General features: G+C 49.3%; 2 protein-coding genes across 3 annotated transcripts; both read right to left on the reverse strand.

Annotated features, from left to right (window-relative positions):
* Positions 1–159: 159 nt before the first annotated feature.
* LOC125550252 (TLC domain-containing protein 4-like) lies at positions 160–3,886 on the reverse strand. Of its 2 annotated transcripts, none has more exons than XM_048713209.1 (9): positions 3,672–3,886; positions 2,817–2,948; positions 2,054–2,142; positions 1,814–1,949; positions 1,622–1,696; positions 1,305–1,426; positions 1,145–1,220; positions 821–880; positions 160–713 (listed from the first exon to the last, which is right to left on the reverse strand). In XM_048713209.1, exons 2-9 carry the CDS (start codon positions 2,928–2,930, stop codon positions 585–587), a joined length of 801 nt encoding a protein of 266 aa, XP_048569166.1. In that variant the 5' UTR covers positions 2,931–2,948; positions 3,672–3,886; the 3' UTR covers positions 160–584. The 2 variants fall into 2 exon arrangements, with proteins under 2 accessions (XP_048569166.1, XP_048569165.1); XM_048713208.1 differs by having other exon boundaries at positions 3,619–3,886.
* Positions 3,887–13,467: 9,581 nt separating this feature from the next.
* On the reverse strand, positions 13,468–17,864 carry LOC125550254 (BTB/POZ domain and ankyrin repeat-containing protein NPR3-like). Its single transcript, XM_048713211.1, has 4 exons — positions 16,412–17,864; positions 15,450–16,230; positions 14,697–14,888; positions 13,468–14,011 (listed from the first exon to the last, which is right to left on the reverse strand). Exons 1-4 carry the CDS (start codon positions 16,964–16,966, stop codon positions 13,737–13,739), a joined length of 1,803 nt encoding a protein of 600 aa, XP_048569168.1. The 5' UTR covers positions 16,967–17,864; the 3' UTR covers positions 13,468–13,736.
* Positions 17,865–19,361: the final 1,497 nt, after the last annotated feature.

The following is a 19,361-nucleotide window of genomic DNA, read 5'->3' on the forward strand; positions in this document are numbered from 1 at the left end:
TATATTAGTTGATGGGGTCAGTTTGGAGATGGTTTGCAGAAAATTTCAACCAAATTTTGCAGCAAAGAGCGAATATAGCAAAATTTGACCAGGAAACAGGTAATGTGCAGGGGAATGCAACAACCATGGACACAAATCTACCCATTTTTACACATCCCAGGAATAACAACAGCTTATATATAATATCTCAAATTAGATTATCAAATTTAGTATGAATAAGAGATGCAATGGAATTATCTCCTGGCCTGGTATACACAGATTGCAGGATTGGAATAGGAACTTCAGTACAGTGCCAAACTGGCCAGGAAATCCCAGCTCATGGAAAATAGCGCGATTTAGCCTAATCTAACTTGTTTGCTAGTATTTTACATATTCACTTTCCCTAGTTACGCCGATATGTTCATAACTTTGCACATCAAGGTCTCAAGCAGCACTGCAGGAACACCAACCAAGTTGGCGTTGTACTTCCGGTCTGCAAAGCCTAATTCATATATTCGTAACTTTACATATTCAAGTCACACGCAGTGCAGCATGGCAGGAACACCCAGTTATGTTGCACTTCTGGTCCGCAAAGCCTACTCCGATTACGACCATTTCGACAGTGTTTTCATTACCCCTTTCAAAATCTTCGTAAACCACATTGCGTTCATGACAAAGAGCACCGACGGCACGGTCAGTGTCAGGTAATAACCAAATGCGTGCATCTTCATTATCTGTTGTGAAATCAAATGAAAAGCAGGTAAAATTGTGTCAGATGGCATATGGATGTTGTGTACTAAGGAAAACTGAATTAGCGCATTTCAATGAAGATCTCTAGTACCTGGCTGTAGTGCAAATAGATGTGGTAAAATACATACAGGAACAAAAATATCCTTGCCACCTGAAAGAAGTAGACCAATGCTATGATAAAAAGAAAAGATCGCACCACCAAATACTAGTGCAAGAACCCTACTAGTATAACAACCAAGCAGTGAAGTTACTTTGTCAATGCAACTATATGACTGCATGAGGTTACTCACAAATTATGAATGTAAAGCAGTTCTTCAATTTCTACTGATCTGATCCCTTTATTATACTGGTTTACTGAATTTCATGATTTTTCTTTGTTTACAGAACATTCAAGACAGTTCAAAGAAATACTCACCAGCCATACAACAAATATCAAAATACCATTAATCAAGTAGGCGCTCGACTTCTTCAATCCAGCGGTGTCAAGGAACCTTAAAACAAAGAACAATGCATTTCAATCAACACTACATGAGAAATTATTTCAGAGAAAAGTTGAAATTCATTCACTTGTTTACCATCTCATGTTGATTTCAGGGGTGGTTGTTTCTGAAATAAGAATCATGTATGTGTAAAACTGCCCCTCCCCTGACAACATTGTGTAGGCTATTGCAACCAGAGAAAGAGTATGATGGAGTACCTGAAACGGAAACACACAACCATAAGCAGTTGCTTGTCACAAACAAGTTAGCAAATATCTAGACCGTTGACAAATAATAATATTTTGAACCGAATCGTTGCCAAATTATAGCATGGACTTATTTCAAGTATAATCAGATTGAAGTTAAATCTAGTTCACTAACGAATTGCATATATGTAAGATTTGGTCACCTACATATTCCATTCCACCAAGGGAAGGAAACAACCAGAAGATCATTGCAAGATCAGTGATGAAGTAACCCACAGAAACCTGTAAAGCACACAACCAGGACACACATGTGAACTGAGCAATGAAACAAAAGTCCAGCTTGAAAAGTATAAACTTTAGTGACCAATCATAATACATGTTAAGAGGGTTAGCCAGTACCCCTAATGCAGAGGTGGAGATGATCGAACTGCGGAATGTAATAGGCCCATTAAGGCGATCAGAGAAAAGATCTGTAGATGCAACAAGATATACTGATACTGCTGCGATAAAGATCGCATGTGCACTGGACATACCCCTGAAACAGGTATAATTGGTTGTCAGTTTGCCGCTATGAAATCTGTGAAAAGAAAATATCATGACTGGAGCAACATATATGTACTAGCTAGCTGTAAGACTGACCTGTTGTTCCATTCAACACGCTGTATTTTTGTCAAAGAAGAATAGCCCTTGAAGTAGAATGAGCTCAATATCCGTGTGAGGTCATAAGCCTACAGGATAAAACATAGCCTTTTATCACAGGAAGAAACTAGAAATATGCTCATGAATGATTGAGAACTGGTTTGTGAAGTCAAAAGTGGTTGACGCTAGTGTAAATTGATATAGACAGCAGCCAGTAGATACTGATGTAAAGTAAATCGTGCCACATTTAAAAGTTCTGAGATTAACGAAGATGGAAAAATATGGTTGAAGGTTGAGTCACAACTCACAATCCCAAGTTTTTTCTTGTTCTATGTCCTTAATGAACAAAAGGAACAGAAGTTGATTCAACTTGACAGATATTTTCTGGATTTAATGGTGTTTAAACTTTCGTAAACTTATTAAAACACAAAGTTAAGATTGCAATAACATCAAGAATATGTGTAGCGAAGGGGAAAATTAGTACTATGTTCAACAGCACATTAACTGGACCTCTGTAAAAAGGAAGTACTTACTAAGAATTAATTTTTGTGTGCACAGTTAAGACCATTAGTTCTGTTATAACAGACCAGTATCTATCTAGTCCTATTTGTGGTAACTAGCCTGCCATACATAAGTACTGGACGCTCCAGTGTTATTCCTTGGGGCTGGTGTAAACAAAGCTCTTGAGTATAAACGATGTTCTCATGGTTACAATCATCATCAGCTCTAACTTGGAAACCACAAGGATGGATGAAATTAGTACCATCTTGCAGAGGAAAACGCCGATGAGCACGGAGGTGTAGGGGACGAGCGGGTCGGCGAGCAGGTAGTCCCTCATCATCGCCTGCGCTTGGTTGCTGTAGGCCGCCATCGCCATCCTCGCGGATCAAAACGCCTGCGTCGTCACAGAACACACGCTGAGAAGATGAACCTGCATTCATTCGTTCATTCAGAGAACAACATCCCACGGAACACCACGAGCGGATCTCGCCACGCGCTGCCTCCAACACGCGCTGCTGCTAGTACTAGTACACGGCCTGCTATGATGATCATCGCGCGAAGCTATCCATCCCCATTGGCGTCTCCCCTGTGGCCCGGTCGAGAAGGCGGAGGCCCCAATCCGATCAGACGCGCTCCTGGCAAATCGACGGTGATCGAAGCATGGCTCACGGCCTCCGTGGCTGCGACTCTGTGAGCGAGCGCATTGGCAAGCTCGGTGCTTGCCGGAATAAATCGGCAGCGCGGGCGGATCTCCATTCGCGGGAGCACCACGCGCGGAGATAATGCAGCCGCACGCTACCAAACGGCCAAAAGAACGCACACCGCACCATCAATCAAAGGGGGGGAAAGCAAACAGAAGCTCCACCGAGGAGACCCTGCCCCCAAGAACAAGAGCAAGAGCAAGAAACCCCACCGCCGAAAGCAGCAGCAGCAGCAGCAGCAGGCGGAGGAAGCCAGCCAAATCCAAACCGCAGGAGGAGCCGCGGAAGCGCGAGATCCGGGCGAGAGGAGGCGGTCAACAGACCAAGAAAGGGCCAGGACAGGAGCCAAGAAACGATCCGCACCTCTTGCTGGGGAGGAGCCGCGCGGGGGGAGGGAGGGAGGGAGGGAGCCCTACTACACGCGCGCCGCGGGGACGGGGACGGGGGGGAGGCTCCGCTCCATTGCTTGCTGTCCTCCCGGTGAGCTGGGGCGGCGCTGTCCGGGGCTGGCGGCGAGCACGAGAGCTGGTGGGGGAGAGGAGGAGCAGAGCGGCTGGCTGGCGAGCGAAGACTACTCCTATGTTGCTTGAAGAAGGAAAAGCTCGGTGCCACCATCCACCCATCCATCCGCCCCTTTTTGCCTCATTTGTAACCACCGCATTGAATACTGATTTGGTGCGATAAACCGTCGTGTCGTGTCGACCAGTAGTTTAGCAAGTGAGATCGAGCTGGCTTCGTGATCGTGCGGGGCAGGAGAGGGGGGAAAGCTGACTGATTGCCGAGGGTTCCCGCTAATCATTGTGTGTGTGGCACGCCGCAAAGCTCGGCGGTGGGAGGGGCTAAAGGGTCATTTTCACATACCGTGGAACCACCGCATTTGGAGCTAGGTTTTCGTGAGACCGCCGTCCATATTTTTCCATAAAAAATTTACATGTTCGCATAACACATAATCCCCGCATTTCGAGCTAAATTTTCGTAAATCCACCAGGGTTTTTCCCATGTTCACATCGAGGGCATCACACAAGCCACTGATTGATTGTCTGGTAAATATAAGTTGAGGCGGCCCGTGCTGATCTGATCGGCGCGAATCAGTTGTCGGTGTCGTTTGGCTGGACCGTTAAGGTGGGTTTAGGGTCCACCCTCACCGATCCTCGCTCCGCTCTCTCACACACTCTTGTTCTGTCATTAACCGGCAATCTATGTCACCGAGCACGTCGGAGAGAGATGAGTGAAGATTGCTAACATGTGGGCCTTATAACGACCTTCATGGTTTAGTCAAATGGCGTTGGAATTTAATGTCAGGTTGGCACTTACGTTGTAGGCCGACCGGGTGTGAACTAACTTTTCCTCGAGAAACTCATGTTTGTTGGGCTATCATCCATGAAGCATTGCTTAAGAATACATATATATATATATATATATAAAATTCTTTTGGGGGGAAATGGTCGAACCAACGGTTTTTAGGAAACTTTTATTTCTTGCGGAAAGGCCAAATGCCGTGAAGCACCATTGGATCGAGGATGAGGGTGGGAGGGCTCGTTCTACGTCGGTGACGCCGTCGACGACCGGGATCGAAACCTAAACTAAAAACCTCACCCTACCTATAGCTGTCCGAAAACAGCAGGGTCCCCGTCGTCAATGGAGGGAGAGGGAACAGGTGATCTCTGAGAGAAGGAGGTAGATCGCCGCCCTAGTTCCTTGGGGTGGGGGAGAAAAAGTCTATAGTTTTTAAGAAAAAAACTTGCCTGGGCTATGATGGTTTTGTGTACTAACTAACTTGTTGGTCATGTTTGATTTTGCCATCCATATATGGCCTTGTTACTGTATCATCATTAGGAGGGCGATGGAGACTATTTCAAAAAGAAAAAAAGGAGGGCGATGGAGACCGGAGAAGCCGTGCAGGGCCATCTCCTCTGGTGCACCGCGCTTCAAGGGAACAGAGAGTGCATGCCACTTAATGAATAAACTCATTGCAGCACCCGAAATGAGATGGACGGATCAAACTTGCGTGCCCGCTACGTGATTACCGGTAGTGTACCACTCGTGGGTAGCTAGCTATAGGTCGTGTTGCGCGGGCCGTACGACGTGCCCGTGCGTGCCGTGGCGTGCAACGCAGTCTCGGTTATCGGTTGCTTCGTCAGCTGCTGCCGTCCGTGGTGGCGCATGGGCGGAGAAGAGTCCATTGAGAGCCGCCGGCGGGCGAGCACGGCGCGCAAACCTAGGTCAGGAGACTCGGCTCGCCCGCCTCGCCGGACTCGCACGCTCGCGTCCAACCGTTCGCCATGATGGCGTAGCGTAGGACGGTAGGAGTAGGTGCGGCGCACAGTCGCGGTCGATGCTGCATCCTAGGTCCGACTCTAGACCCGCATCCACTGTTGGCTGGAAAGAAAAGGGCACCGCCACCGCCACTGCGGGGTCCACGGCGCGACCGGTGCCGAGACGTGCGCGGCTCAACTCGCCTGGGAAGTGAATAAATAAATAAATATAAATGGTGTGGCTCGCGCGTGCCCGCGCACCTACTACTCGTCGTGTCCGCGTAAACGTCGGTGCCCCCGGCCCTCTTGTTCTCCGTCGTGCTCATTTTTTTTATGTCTATATTCCCTCTGGTCTCACAGTTGTCGCGGGAAACGTTCCAATCGTCAGAAGCAACCCGTTCACCTCCACGGGGATGCTGCCCACCCAACAAACAGTTCCTCCTTGCTGGGAACGGTCCCAACATCCGAGCTACTAGGTAGTAGTACTGGTGTTTTTTTTTCTTTTCTTGCTAAATGTAGCAGCACTACTGTTTATTCATGGGTCACGCTAACTGCCACACGTGTGGCAGTTAGGTGAGTCGGCCCGCACGTCCTGTTCGGTGCGGGGACTAATCCGCCCGCACGACAGCGTCCGGGCGCACGAGCCACGACCCGCACGTTCGGTGTGTGGCGCGAACGCCCACACGTCCGGGCGGCACATCCCGCTGCCCGCACAAGTTGAACGCGCGCTCAACGCCTCGACCTACCGACGAACCCTATCGCATCAGATCTACATCGTCTCCTACCTCCCGATCCCATTGCGTGCCTTCTCTAGTTGCCATGGCAACCAGACTAGATATGTAGCGGCACCCACCCCCCTCCATCCTACCCCATCCCCTTGACACCACGACTCATACACCCCGCCCCCCACCCCCACCCCCGATCGACAAGCCCGCGGCGACAGACAAAAGAGGAGCAGGTCGATCTCCAATCTCATCGTCTTTCTGGTCCTATTTCCACCCCTACTAGTTGAACTTTCTGATTGCCCACGAAGCGGGCAACTACATCCACGACTACGTGGCAATTGCCACACGGATCTAGTGTTCGCTAGAAGCATGGAAGGAATGGATGGGGTGGATTTGAGTGGCAATCGGAATAGAGAGAACTAGTTGCCGTTCAATTTTTACGTTGGTTGCCGCCTGTCTTTGCAGTTAGTGGCCACCATGGTGTTCAGTCAGTTGCCATCTTACTGTGTTGCTCATCGCCATCAGTTCAAAAACGACACTTGGCATCCAGATTTTAGAAAATGGGATAACAAACGTGCATATCATATTTGCCATCATGTAATTGGTTGTCTACGCAATAATTGTGATGTGATTGCCGTGTCTTTATTGTATGTACAAAAAGATCAGCAGAAAATGCAGTTTCATGTGTCTCTTGTTTGTGCAGTGACTGAAAAACACAATGGGAAAAGAGGCGGAAGAATGAATCAGAAAGATGGCGCAGATCATTGGTTTTCTCAAAACCCGGCAATGCAACCTTGGGATGCATCAGAGTACAATCAACTCATTTCCGCGGGACCGTTGCTGCCACTTTTAGAGCAGTATGTGAGCATGGGTACGGTAAATGATCAAAAAAAGGGACAATTGCCATGTTATTGGGGGGGGGGGCGTGGGGGAATGGTATTGTACTTATGTCCTACCATGTTACTTTTTCATAGGGTCAAACTCAGGGGTGACTTGGCAAGTTCAAACACGGGACGCTAACGCTGATGGATGTACGTTCGACCAATTTCAAGTAGCCAATGTGGCAAATCAAGGTAACACGTATCAATAAAACCATTCAACTTTTGCCGAAAAGATGAAAAAAAAGACTTGAAGAGATGGAAAATACTTACAAGTTTTATGGTGGAAACGCAGGACCGTCATGTAGCACGTGGCAACCGTCAGCAATCGGGTACCTGCCAACGACGTCAAACACAGGTGAGTAGTATGAAGTGATTCTGTTGACAATGCAACATCAGAGGAATTATATGTGACATTGCTGCTTGTGTGTTGTATTCGCAAAAAGTGTAGTTTGTCGTGTATGATATGAATGCAGTTGCCATGTGTAGTGAAATGCATTTGCCATGTGTGATCAACTGTGGTTGCCATGTGTGATCAACTGTGGTTGCCATGTCTGATGTACTGTGGTTGCCATCTCTGATGAACTACAATAGCCATGGATAATCAATTGCAATTGCCATGTATTATCAACTGCATTTGCCATGGACAATCAACTATGGTTGCCATGTACTGTCACGTTTCTTCTTCTGCAAAAAAAACAGCGAGGATATGTTGTTGCCGTAATCAGTTTAGTGAGAATTCAGGTCTAAAACAGAAAATTGAATACTCAAAGCAAATTAAAACATAGGTGTGTGGGGGGTGACCTCATCACCAGCTTTTGACCGACCGGTCGCACGATTCTGTGGCGGTACCTTCATGAAGTCATCGTCATCGTCCTAAGGGTCGCCGCGAGCCATTGTGCTACAGTAGCAACAAAAAACACGCATCAAATGGAGCAACACGTATTAAAAAGACAGACATGGCAACAACACATGTCTCTGCTTCTTAAATGATTCAGTTGTCGTCTGCAAGTGTCAAACTGCAATGCAGCTAGATTCATGTTGCCATCAGTGGTGGCAGTTAACTAAAGGGTACTTCAAAAATAGGGGCAGACATATGCTAGATTCATGTTGCCATGTTAACAAAACACCTAGTTGTGGCAGATAAAAGGCACTCCATCTGACATGGCAACTGACACCGTTGTTTCAGAAATCAGTTGCCATCAGTGGTGGCAGTTGTTAAAATTGCCATGAAATTCACATGACTTTCATTCTCAAACACTCTGAAAATGTGCCTAAGATGCACCACTGACATGGCAACTGACTCAGTTGATTCAAAAATCAGTTGCCATGAGTGGTGGCAGTTGTTGAAATTGCCATGACAATCATTCTCAAACAATTTGAAATGCACATAAAACGGTATCCAACAAAAACCAAACAGTAACATTACTGTACCACTGACATGGCAACTGACACATTTGTTTCAGAAATTAATTGCCATCAGATGTGGTAGTTGATGAAATTCGCATGACTTTCATTCTCAAACACTCTGAAAATGTGCCTAAGATGCACCACTACATGGCAACTGACTCAGTTGATTCAAAAATCAGTTGCCATCAGTGGTGGTAGTTGTTGAAATTGCCATGACAATCATTCTCAAACAATTTGAAATGCACCTAAAAAGTAGATTCAAACAAAACCAAACAGTAGCATTGTCGTACCAATTACATGGCAACTGAAACAGTTGTTTCAAAAATTAGTTGCCATCAGAGGTGGTAGATATTGAAATTGACTTGACTTTCATTCTCATACAATCTGACATGCGCCTAAAATGCACCACTGACAAGGCAACTGACACAGTAATTTCAGAAATCAGTTGCCATCAGTGGTGGTAGTTGTTTCAAATTGTCATGACAATCATTCTCAAAACTCTGAAATGCGCCTGAAATAGATCTAGGGTTCGTCCACAACTAGCATAACATCAATTTCATCAACACAAACGCCTCGACACTGACGGCAATAGCATTTCAGGAGCAACATAATGAACTAAACAGCAAAAACATCGCCATCCCAAAAAGCAGTTGCGAGAGCACATGCGGTTGGGGATTCAGCGAGTCTCGCCGGCTTGACGGCGAGAGAGACGGCGACGAGACCATAACAAGCTACCGTGCAGGGAGGGGTGAGCAAAACAACCGACTCCTCGCCGGCGGCAACACACGCGCACCGCGAAAAACGCTGGGATCTCGAGAAATCCCGATGGGAAATCGAGCAAGCACAAAAAGGGGATATGAATCGCGGGGGAATGGGTGTGACCACGGCGGAAGGCTTACCTTCGGCCTGCAGCTGCTCCGGCGACGACGTCCTCGGCCGGCGAATCCCAACAACCGCCGCGAATGCCGTCGACTATTCCGCCACCGCCGCCGCCTTCTCCTCTCGACTCCTCCTGAATCGATTGGAACCGCTGCAGAATGGGTGGGTTGGGGAGTAAATGGGGAGGGAGCGAGAGATCACCAGTGTGGGAGGGGTGAGTGGCGAGTCGTGCAATATGGCAACCACGCGTTCGAGATCGTGTGCGGGCGAGATGGCAGTTCCACCGCACGCGCTGACTATGAAAACTGTCGTCGTCGGGGCAAAACGGCGTGCGGGCGAAGTGGCATACACGCCACACACTTCGCTAGTCCCACGTGGCAGTCCGGAATCCCAGCATCGTGTCAAGATTCGTGCGAAATGCAGTGGACGGCGATAAGCGCGTGTGGTCGAGTTGACGCCATGGCACACATGTGGGCGTTAACATTTCCGTTATTCATTAAGGAGTAGATCGCACCAGACCCAACAGAAGAGAAAAAGGAAAGAAAAGAAAAGAAAAAGACCGAAATGCCATCATTTTTCATCGTCCTCACGAACGGGAGGATCCACGGCAACACCACCACCGCAGACGAAGAGCTCCAAATCAACCAAAACCATCCGTTGATGCGGCCCAAGGGTAATGGGTGACCGAGTCCACACGCGGACGAGAAGTCACACGCAACCGGGTCTGCATCACAGCGGCGGCATCGCCGGCGAAGCCGTAGGGCATCAAGGGGCCGAGCCTACGCCCAGATCGCTTCACCGTGCTCCCCGACTGCCGCAATCGTACAGGGAAAACTCCGGGAGCACCGAACATTGTGCTTATTTGCTCTTCTTCAAAGATGGTGACGTTGGGCTCGGCTTACACACCTGTAGGTCATTCATTTGCAGAGCTTGTATCTATCATGGCTCTATACAGGCCAAAAAAGGCACTAGTGGCGGTTAACTCCACATGTCCTGAACCAAACACGCAGTGAGAGTGGACTACATCGTGAGCTAGATGGAAGGTATTGATCACCGCCGCCCCGAGGATTCGTAACCACACTTCACCCCGAGTATAAGCATTCACTGGCGCAGAGCGGACATCATTGACACTGAGAATGGGTAATTCTTCCCCCGCACCCACAAAAAGTGAGGACGAAAAAGAGGCCTTGCACCCACAATTTTTGGAAAAAACAAAAACATTCATTCTATAGAAACAACCACAAGATGAATCGCAACATTAGCCTGTAGCCCTGTACTGCAGCGACGCTGGCGCGTAACTCAAATTGTGATGGGTGAACAGTGCGCAGAAATGATCCTAGTAACATTTATGGAAATTTATAATGGTAGTTGCTACATATTCTCTAATCTTTAAAAATTCTAAAGCTTGAGATACGTTTTTAACTAGTCACTACGCAGAAAGAAACTAAGTTTCAAACAATAAATTCAAATATACCCCTGTTGTGAAAAGTCACACGTTTCATATATATGGACAAAATAAATAAATTCGAGGGAGCTTCACCACTGGACAAGTGGACATGATTAGGGAGACAACGACTTGGTGGCAATTCATGAACCCCCGCCAATGCATCTCACAGAAGATATTTTCAGGCATCAACTGCTGGATGATAAATGCACTGCTGACTCCGCTGCTACATGGTCTTTTGAACCAAAATGTTCAACAATTTATCGTAAGTAGGACGTGAAAGTTTACCCGAAAACCCTGAGCCAAACATGATTGGCAGCCGGGTAGCGGCGGAAGTGGCGTCCATCCAGCCGGTACACTCGCCAAGTGTTGTGGCGTCACTGTCGGGAACGGAGTAGGATTTGGCAAGCGGGCGACGTTGATAGATTTGATCGATCTATCGATCGTTGGCCATGGATGGACGACTGGTTACTGGCCATGCGCTTTCAATCGCCACGTGAACTGATTTTACTAGATAAATGATGAGCAGATTATGTGAATTAATTTAGAGCATCTACGCCCGGACCGGGCAAATCCGGCCCCTCTAACGCCCGCGTATCCGTCCGGGCGCGTCTGCGGGCACTGATCAGGCACCCCTCAAATAATGCAATCCACATCCGGACACCTCAATTATCATATCTCAAATTCATACAAACTTATGCAACTACGTCGATGCACACACATCGTCCGGCTACTTCATCACTACTAACTAAACATGTAATCGGACTATCAAAATTTGACATGTTTGGCTATGGTGGAGTTCATCCACGGCTGCCGCTGCCCTTCCCTGTGCCCTTGTCGTCTTTCTCGCGGAAATACCGGTCGAAGACGTAGTACGGATCGAGCCGGATTTGCTCATCGCCGGAGCTGTCCTCCTGCTCCTCCTTCGGTGGCAGTCCAGCCATGGCACAGACCGCCCGATTCTGCTCTCGGGCGAGGGCGCACGTGTTTCTCCGCTGCCGTTTCTTCACAATGCAGGCGCGGATGGCTTCCTCCTCTGCCGCCGCCCGCGCCGCCGCATCAGCCGCCCCGTCGCCACCATTTCCGCCTCGATACGGGCCTCGGCGGCCCTTATCATCTCCTTCCCATGGCGAGCCGCCTGTTTTCTGGTGGGACTCATACTCTGCTCGACCGGTGATGGGGAAGGAGAGGTGTTCCGGACGCCGGGACCGTGAGGATCCAACACCAGAGGATCCGAGCGCCCGATGAGCCGACGCTATGGCGTCGCCGCGGAGTGGCGAAGTGCAATGCAGAGGTGTTCCGTCGACTGGGTGTTGTCCTCCCGGGAGCGGCGAAGTGCAATGCAGACTGCCAATGCCTCCTCGAACCCACACTAGATGACACCCCAATCGACGAATCCGGACTGGTCAGAGTCTGATCCGCTGCATTGCACTTCGCCGCTCTCGGGAGGACACCCCATAATGTAAGGGCGTTTTTTACATTAGTGTAGTGTCAAAAACACTCGTATATTATGAGACGAAGAGAATACTAAACTTGAGACATTTATTTTAAGACGAAGGGAATAACTTTTTTTTTGAACCTGTTTGAACTCCCTTCCGTTGTAAATGAACGGAAATACAACAGTTTTTGAAACATTTTTTAGAAACTAGTAATAGGATATGGTTGGCCTGGGCCTCTCATTTCGACGAACACGGCACCGGCTGTACCCACCGTCCCTCCGGCCGGGGACAGCGTTACACGGGCAGCCGCGAACTCGCATGTGACCCCCAACCCAACCTACCCGACGGCTCCAGCGAGACAAGAGGCCACGATGGAGTCTGGTTCGGTTAGTGGGCGCCAGGTGCTCTCGATCGTCCCGTGCGAACGAAACGGACGCCCGACCACACGGGCGTTATCCCTTTTCTTTCTCTTCCGCTGCAGCACCAGCCAACCGCTGGAAGGGAACGGATGCCCGGTAGCACTTGGCTGCAGCAGCTCCAGACACCAACAGCAACAATTATCAATCTATCTAGCTATCCGTCTGCCTTCCTTTCGTGCTGCCCACCGAGCCAACATGCCAGGGGACACCTACACAGAAAATCTAGGGAAGGCAAAGGGCTCACTTTTCTTCTTCTTCTTTTCCTTTTGCTCTCTGCTTTTAGAGACTGGTATACTAGCATATACTAGCATATACATGGCCAACTGGTATACTAGCATATACTCCCTCCGTCCCATAAGTCTTGCCTTATGAGACGGAGGGAGTAATAAAGTTTCACGAGAAAATGACACCCTTGATATTCTAGCAAAAGGAATGACGAAATCAAAGCTATATTCGAAAATATTGTTTCAAGCAATAGGATGGTCGGTTGTATTTTCTTCACTAGGGTGTCATCCCTCACGGAACTCCGTTCATGAGTAGAATGGTCGACGAGGTTTCATGTCATTTTTTTCCCCTATTTTTTCTTTGATCGAATTCACTGTCCGTGTGGAATTTTTTACCTCCAACACTACTATTGATGTTTCATGTTTGTGCACTAATCCCTGGAGGTCTCTACAGGATTAACAGCCCGTGCATATTTATCATGGCTCAACCTTCAGAATCAGTTGATACCACCAAGAGGCCTGAGCATGCAAGATGGATATAATCACTGTGAAGAGAGCCCACCGGCGATCGAAAATCATCTACTGAAGCCTGTCACATGTCAAACCACAGTAAACTACAAGAAATGCACCAAGCAACAATCAAGCTAGAACCGATATGCTTGCTTGGTTACATCTACATACATGGTTTCCCTGCACTACAAACTGTCAACAAAACCTTGCTAGCTTCCCCCCACCCCACCTCTCTCAAACCATCGCGCGTGACGGATCCGGCGTTAACCTACCGACATGGCGACACCGAGCACATGTATCACCGCGACAGCCTCGCCTTCTTGTGACCATGTCTACTAACCTTTCCATCACCTCTCGGTGAAGACGAGGACGTCGATGAGGCTATGGCTGCAACAGCCTTGTCTTTGCTGAAGGCCTTCCTCACATCCTCTTTGAGCTCAGAGAAGCGCGTCCTCCTGGTGTACTGGTCCTCGGCACTGCCGCTTTCCAGGAAGTGCAGATCTGTGGATTCTTCCATGAGGAACTTGTCGAGAACATCCGAACAATGCGGGAAGTACTTTCGCCCTAGCTCAACTGAAACAGAAACACAAGTTTGTTTAATACTCTGTGAGCTTAATCAGCTAAAGAAGACCAGTGACATAATTATCCATAAAGAAGAGTACTGGAAGAGTTTAGAAGTTGTTCGTTTGCATAAGACTCCTATTTGCAAATAGTTTGTGCATATTAAAGCAAAACAGGCAGTGTAAGTTGAGGGGACATGTGGTCAAGAAAACATAATACTAAAAGCAAGGCTGAAGACCAAAGAAATATCTGTTAGCTCAAGCAAGCACGTTTTTGTTGAACAGAACGTAAGCCAAATAAAAAATTGTATGCTAGGTCTCGAAAACCATCATCGCATACCAGGACAACAATATAATCTGCCCTTTAATTAGTTCCTATCCTACTAGATTGAACTATCTCATAAGTTGTACATGACGATATCTTGGCATAAGCAAGATGTTTATTTTTTTTCCTAAAAAGAGGGTTTACCCGCGGCCTCTGCATCAGACGATGCATACAGCTAATGGCATAAGCAAGATGTGTGCATCGAATCTTTTGCATAAAGCGAAACCATTTCTCTGTGTATCATACTTTGGTCTGTTAATGCGTTGTCCATAATTCTAGCCATTGTTTGCTCGAAGACCACAGATCTATTAGCACAGAGAAACACTGAAGCAATTCCCATTTCGTAACAGATGCATGATTATGTTAAAATCACCTGTCTTTGTCAATGCATCAAGGCGTTCACGCAGTCTCTTGTTCTGCATTGTAGGGGTCTCATTTAGGTCAACCTCCTTCAGTTTACTGAAATTAGCTGACGTGAGACCGGCAAACTCTTCGGTTGAGTCGGCTTGTGCAATGCGCATCACAAGCTTGGCTTCGGAAGGGAAGAATATTCTTGCAAAGGCAACTGCATAGACACACAAAAATATATTTCAGCAATGATTTTAAGAATTGTATGCTTCTTTCTAGCTGGGAAAAGAAAAGGAAGCAGCAGTATAACTCTGCTGTTACTGTTTTCAGTATTAGATTTCCTCCTTTTGTGCTACACAACATAGCAAGTAACTGGAGCATATCGCTATCACAAATAGCAAATACTCCCTCCGTAAACTAATATAAGAGTGTTTAGATCACTAAAATACTAATCTAAACGCTCTTATATTAGTTTAGAGGGGGAGTACTAAGAAAGAGATAATTTGATGTTCTATGATATAGATGATATTTGAAAAGAAAAACACATAGTTTGGGCTAACAGAGCATATTGAGAACCCAATGCAACAAAAAACTAAGCCTGTCAGGAACTTGTGCTTCTAAATTCAGGAGAAGGAAAAGAGCACCGAATTCTCAAAACTCTCTCTAGTCTCTACCATGAGATCAAATATTAAAACACCACAGCACAAATGCACCTCACTATGGTCTTACTGAGAAGGCCAACTACAGACTATATTGAACCAAAGTAATATGTACAAACCTCTGTTTTCCAAGTTTATGAGCCTCATGTGGAAATTGTCTACCAGCAAAGGTGTGGCAACCGAAACTTCCGCCGAAAGGAGCTCCTCGAAGATGAAGGATTTCCTCTTGATCTCCTGCTCAAGGATGTCAATGCACAAGTAAGCCTTGCTTCTCTCCTTACATTTCTCCAGCTTCTTGTTGCAGTCTTTCTCTGTTGTCAGTCTCTTGCAGATGGTAAGCGCGTCGCGCCCATCCTGCGTCCTCTCCACCACGGACGCGCCCTTCTCGATAAGAGAGAGAAGGATCTGCGGCTCTCGCCTCATGCACGCCAAATGCAGCGGTGTGTACCCACTATCATTCTTCAGATTCACATTAACACAGTCACCAGCAGGGTCCAGCTTCAAGAGCAAAGCCAACACTTTAGGCTCACAATATGCAGCGGCATAGTGTATTGCCAATGCATCATCCAAGGTGATCGCAGACTCTTGTAGTAGCAAGCCAACTAGGTCCACATCGTCGCAGTCCAGGGCCTTGTGGATGTTCCTGACCTTCTTGGCATGCTCGGGGTCCAGAATGAACTCGTCTGAATCGTCGTGCAGCGAGTATCGCCGGAACTCCTTCACCTTGGCAAATGCATCGTCTGGGAGCTCCTTCTCGAGGTACCGGCTGTCGACGCTGGATCCTGCCACCCGCTGGATGCACTGGCTGAGCAGCTCATGGAGCTGGCAGGTGGACGCAACGTGAACGATGGGCACTATGTCCTCCACCAGAGCTATGTTCACAAAGTCTGACAGCCGACGCTGCAAAATCAGAATCAACATCAAATTTCTTCACATTTGGGTGATTCACTGATCAACAAATTTCTTTTCTTTCACCAGAAATGATGAACAATTTGCACTGTAACAAAATGCATCGTCAGGTGTATATATGTATGTGTTGTGCAGGTTGTCAGAGGTAGTATCTGTTGCTTATTACTCCTACCTGGAAGAGCGAGACGAGCTCGGAGATCTGGAAGCCGCAGGCGGCGTAGGTGGACTCGACCACGAAGTCTATCGCCGGGCGGCAGGCCTCGTGCGGGCACCGCTCGTCGACGCACACCGCGGAGTCCCGCGGCGGCGGCTTCAGGCGGCCCGTGTACAGGTACCCGAGAACGGCGACGAGGGCGTCGCGGCCGATGTGGCGCCCGCCCGGGACCAGGTCCGCGAGCTCCAGCCGCGGCCTCTCCTTCTCCTTCTCCTTCTCGCCGGCGGCGGCGGGGTCGGCGAGCTTATTGGAGAAGTGGTCGAGGAAGAAGCTGCTCCTGGCGGCGAGGATGCAGCGGTGGACGCCGACGACGGCGGCGGCGTCGTCTCCCCCGGCCGCTAGGACGACGTTGGCGTCCGCGCAGCTGAGGAAGGCCGGGTCGAGCAGGCGCTCGAGGTTGGCGCTGAGGCGGCCGAGGCTGACGGCGTCGAGGTCGGCGGCCTGCTCGGCCTGCTGCGGCGGCGAGGAGGAAGGGGGCGGCGAGGAGGAGTAGGTGACGGTCGACGTCTCCATGTATGTATGTCGCGTGGACGGGGCGAGTGGGCAGGGGGGACTACTACTAGAAGGTTCTAGAAGCTCGCTCGCGTCTACTTGGTGATGATGCTTGGCATGGTGGTGTCAAATCCGAGCTCCCGGAGGAACCCACCAGAAGGACGGAAGCTTTTGTCCCATGCTCCGACGACTGAGCAGAAACAGAGCCTCCCGCACGAGCTCAAATGATTGCGGAGCCGGATCTTACGGAGGAATCCGGTTCTAAAAGGGGCAAATCCTCCGGCAAGAACCCAAGAAAACCATGCGAATCGAGCAAAAAAAGATGGCAAGATGTCACGAAGGGAGCATGAATCTCTCCCAAGAACCCCAGGCAAGCAGGAGGAAACTCGCGGATTTTGTTCCTGCCACAAGAGGCACAAGAAGCTGGGACGGAACGGCCGGCACACACGCACGCGGACTTTGGAAGGTAGACGAGAAGGGGAGGCGGCGGCCGGCGGCAGGTAGCGGAAATCTGCGAGGAAGTGGGTGGGGCGAACCAAACGCGGAAGCGCCGCCCGCGTCTGCTCTTATCGGGAAGGAAATTTCGCGGCTGGCTGCCCGGAAAAGGATTATCCACGGCGCGCCGTGCTTATTTTTAGCCCCCTCTTCCTCCTCCTCTCTCTTGGCTGCTTCCGCGAGATACCACACACACACCTAGAATAGGGACAGGAACGTGCGGGATTTGCTTGAGTGGTGCGCGTGAGGGTGAGGGTGAGGGTGTGATGGGGTCACGGCCCGTCGGGGGCGGTGACCGGCTTACCGGACGTCACCGCGGTGACGTCGCCGGGAGAAGGAGAATAGTCGTGTCTCGTGCGGGAGGAAGGAATACTCTAGTCCCGGAAAATCACTGCGGGGATCGGAGCGAGGCCGAGGTCGGCAGAGGAGAGTGTGTACCGGCGGTGGCGGAAGCGACGACCTGGACGACGACTTGACGGGTGATTGCTGGCTGGACATGTTCTAGAATCTCTCCTCCCTTCCCTTTGCACCTGCTCCTGCACTGCACATGTATAAGTCTCCGGGTCTAAAATTCAACGGATACCCTCTGTCCAAAAATAGCCGCCGCTGAAACGAATGTGCGGAGGGAAGGAGATCATCTACAACAAATTCGGGCCCCCATACATCCATCCACATGTGTGCCCGGATGCGCCCGCGGATGGTAACGAGCCGCTCTTCAAAAGTCCATCTTCACAATCATGTCTGTCACATATGTCATCGGACTACCAAAACTTGACATGGTCTACTCACTTCGGGTGATACGGCATTGACACGAGTTCATCCCGGCTGTACTTGCCCTTAACGTCTTCGTAACGGAAGCGGTGGTCGAAGACGCAATATGGATCGAGATGGAGCTGCTCACTGCCGGACTTGTATGATCTGTCGCAATCCTCCTCTCCTTTTTATTGCCGGAGGAGGGGGGAGGGGCGTCCATGGCATGAACCGCGCCCATTTTGCTCCCTTGCGAGGGTGCGTGATGTCCTCCTTTGCCGCGTCTCGAGGATACAAGCACGGGCGGCTTCCTCGTTATTGTCCAAGGCGGCGTGCAATTCCACTTCTAGGGTTGTTGCGGCTTACCGTGCCTTGTCCCTCGCACGGCGGACGCCGGTTGTCCGTGACGGATGGGCCATGACGCATGTCAGCGTTGACCTCAAACTCGGAGGCCGACGTTGCAGGGATGAGGAGCCACCGTAGGGGTTGCGCCGGATTGCGGCGCACGCCAGCCAGTGTTTGCAGTGGTTACGCACTTTGAGCCGCTGGCGCCATCGGATACAAGCGTCATTTGCGTTGACACAATGGATTTGCCGGAAGCGGCTCCGACTGCGGAGCTAGAATTTCCTCCCAAGACTGCTGGAGAGCCATTCAAGACAGTCAAATCTTCCTCGTCCCCGCATGGGATGAGGTTCAAGTCGACGGATTGGAAGATCTCGGAGTTATATCCATTGCATGCCATGCAAGAGAAAACCGGAGATCACTAGAAAGAAGCTTGGGGAAATGGAGTGGCTAGGGTTTGGTCCGTGATGCGGATATGAATGAATATGTGTGGGGTTGGTTGGCCATAGTGGGCCGGATCCGACGTGACGGATGCGTCCGAGCGTCCCATATCCGCCCCGCACATGGGTTGGGTATGGGTTGTGCCGGCCGGCTCAGATTTTTTAGGTTGCGTTTGCTAGGTCCGGTTGGATGGCAATTTTCTGTTCGGGCAGTCCACCTTATGTTTGGGACGGATATGAGGGTTCCGTCTGTAGATGCTGTAACCACCTACCTTTGCCACCCGCGTCCGGACTGACCTATGAACCGATGCAGGACCGTGTTGAATGGCAAAACACGTCCGGACCGTATGATCCAAACGATTGCGGGTGGTTTGAGGGTCGGCGTCGAA

The sequence above is a fragment of the Triticum urartu genome, chromosome 4 (genome assembly GCF_003073215.2).
Source record: "Triticum urartu cultivar G1812 chromosome 4, Tu2.1, whole genome shotgun sequence".
Lineage (NCBI taxonomy): Eukaryota > Viridiplantae > Streptophyta > Magnoliopsida > Poales > Poaceae > Triticum > Triticum urartu.

What these genes read in the sequence shown, in the direction of transcription:
- LOC125550252 (XM_048713209.1), bottom strand. Translation starts at nt 2,930, where the DNA reads ATGGCGATGGCGGCCTACAGCAACCAAGCGCAGGCGATGATGAGGGAC. An exon ending in GCGTTTTCCTCTGCAAGATG is followed by an intron (nt 2,143 to 2,816) that starts GTACTAATTTCA and finishes TTTATCCTGTAG; the next exon opens with GCTTATGACCTCACACGGAT. An exon ending in TGATATTTGTTGTATGGCTG is followed by an intron (nt 881 to 1,144) that starts GTGAGTATTTCT and finishes TACTTCTTTCAG; the next exon opens with GTGGCAAGGATATTTTTGTT.
- LOC125550254 (XM_048713211.1), bottom strand. Translation starts at nt 16,966, where the DNA reads ATGGAGACGTCGACCGTCACCTACTCCTCCTCGCCGCCCCCTTCCTCC. An exon ending in AGCTCGTCTCGCTCTTCCAG is followed by an intron (nt 16,231 to 16,411) that starts GTAGGAGTAATA and finishes CTGATTTTGCAG; the next exon opens with CGTCGGCTGTCAGACTTTGT. An exon ending in CATAAACTTGGAAAACAGAG is followed by an intron (nt 14,889 to 15,449) that starts GTTTGTACATAT and finishes GTGTCTATGCAG; the next exon opens with TTGCCTTTGCAAGAATATTC.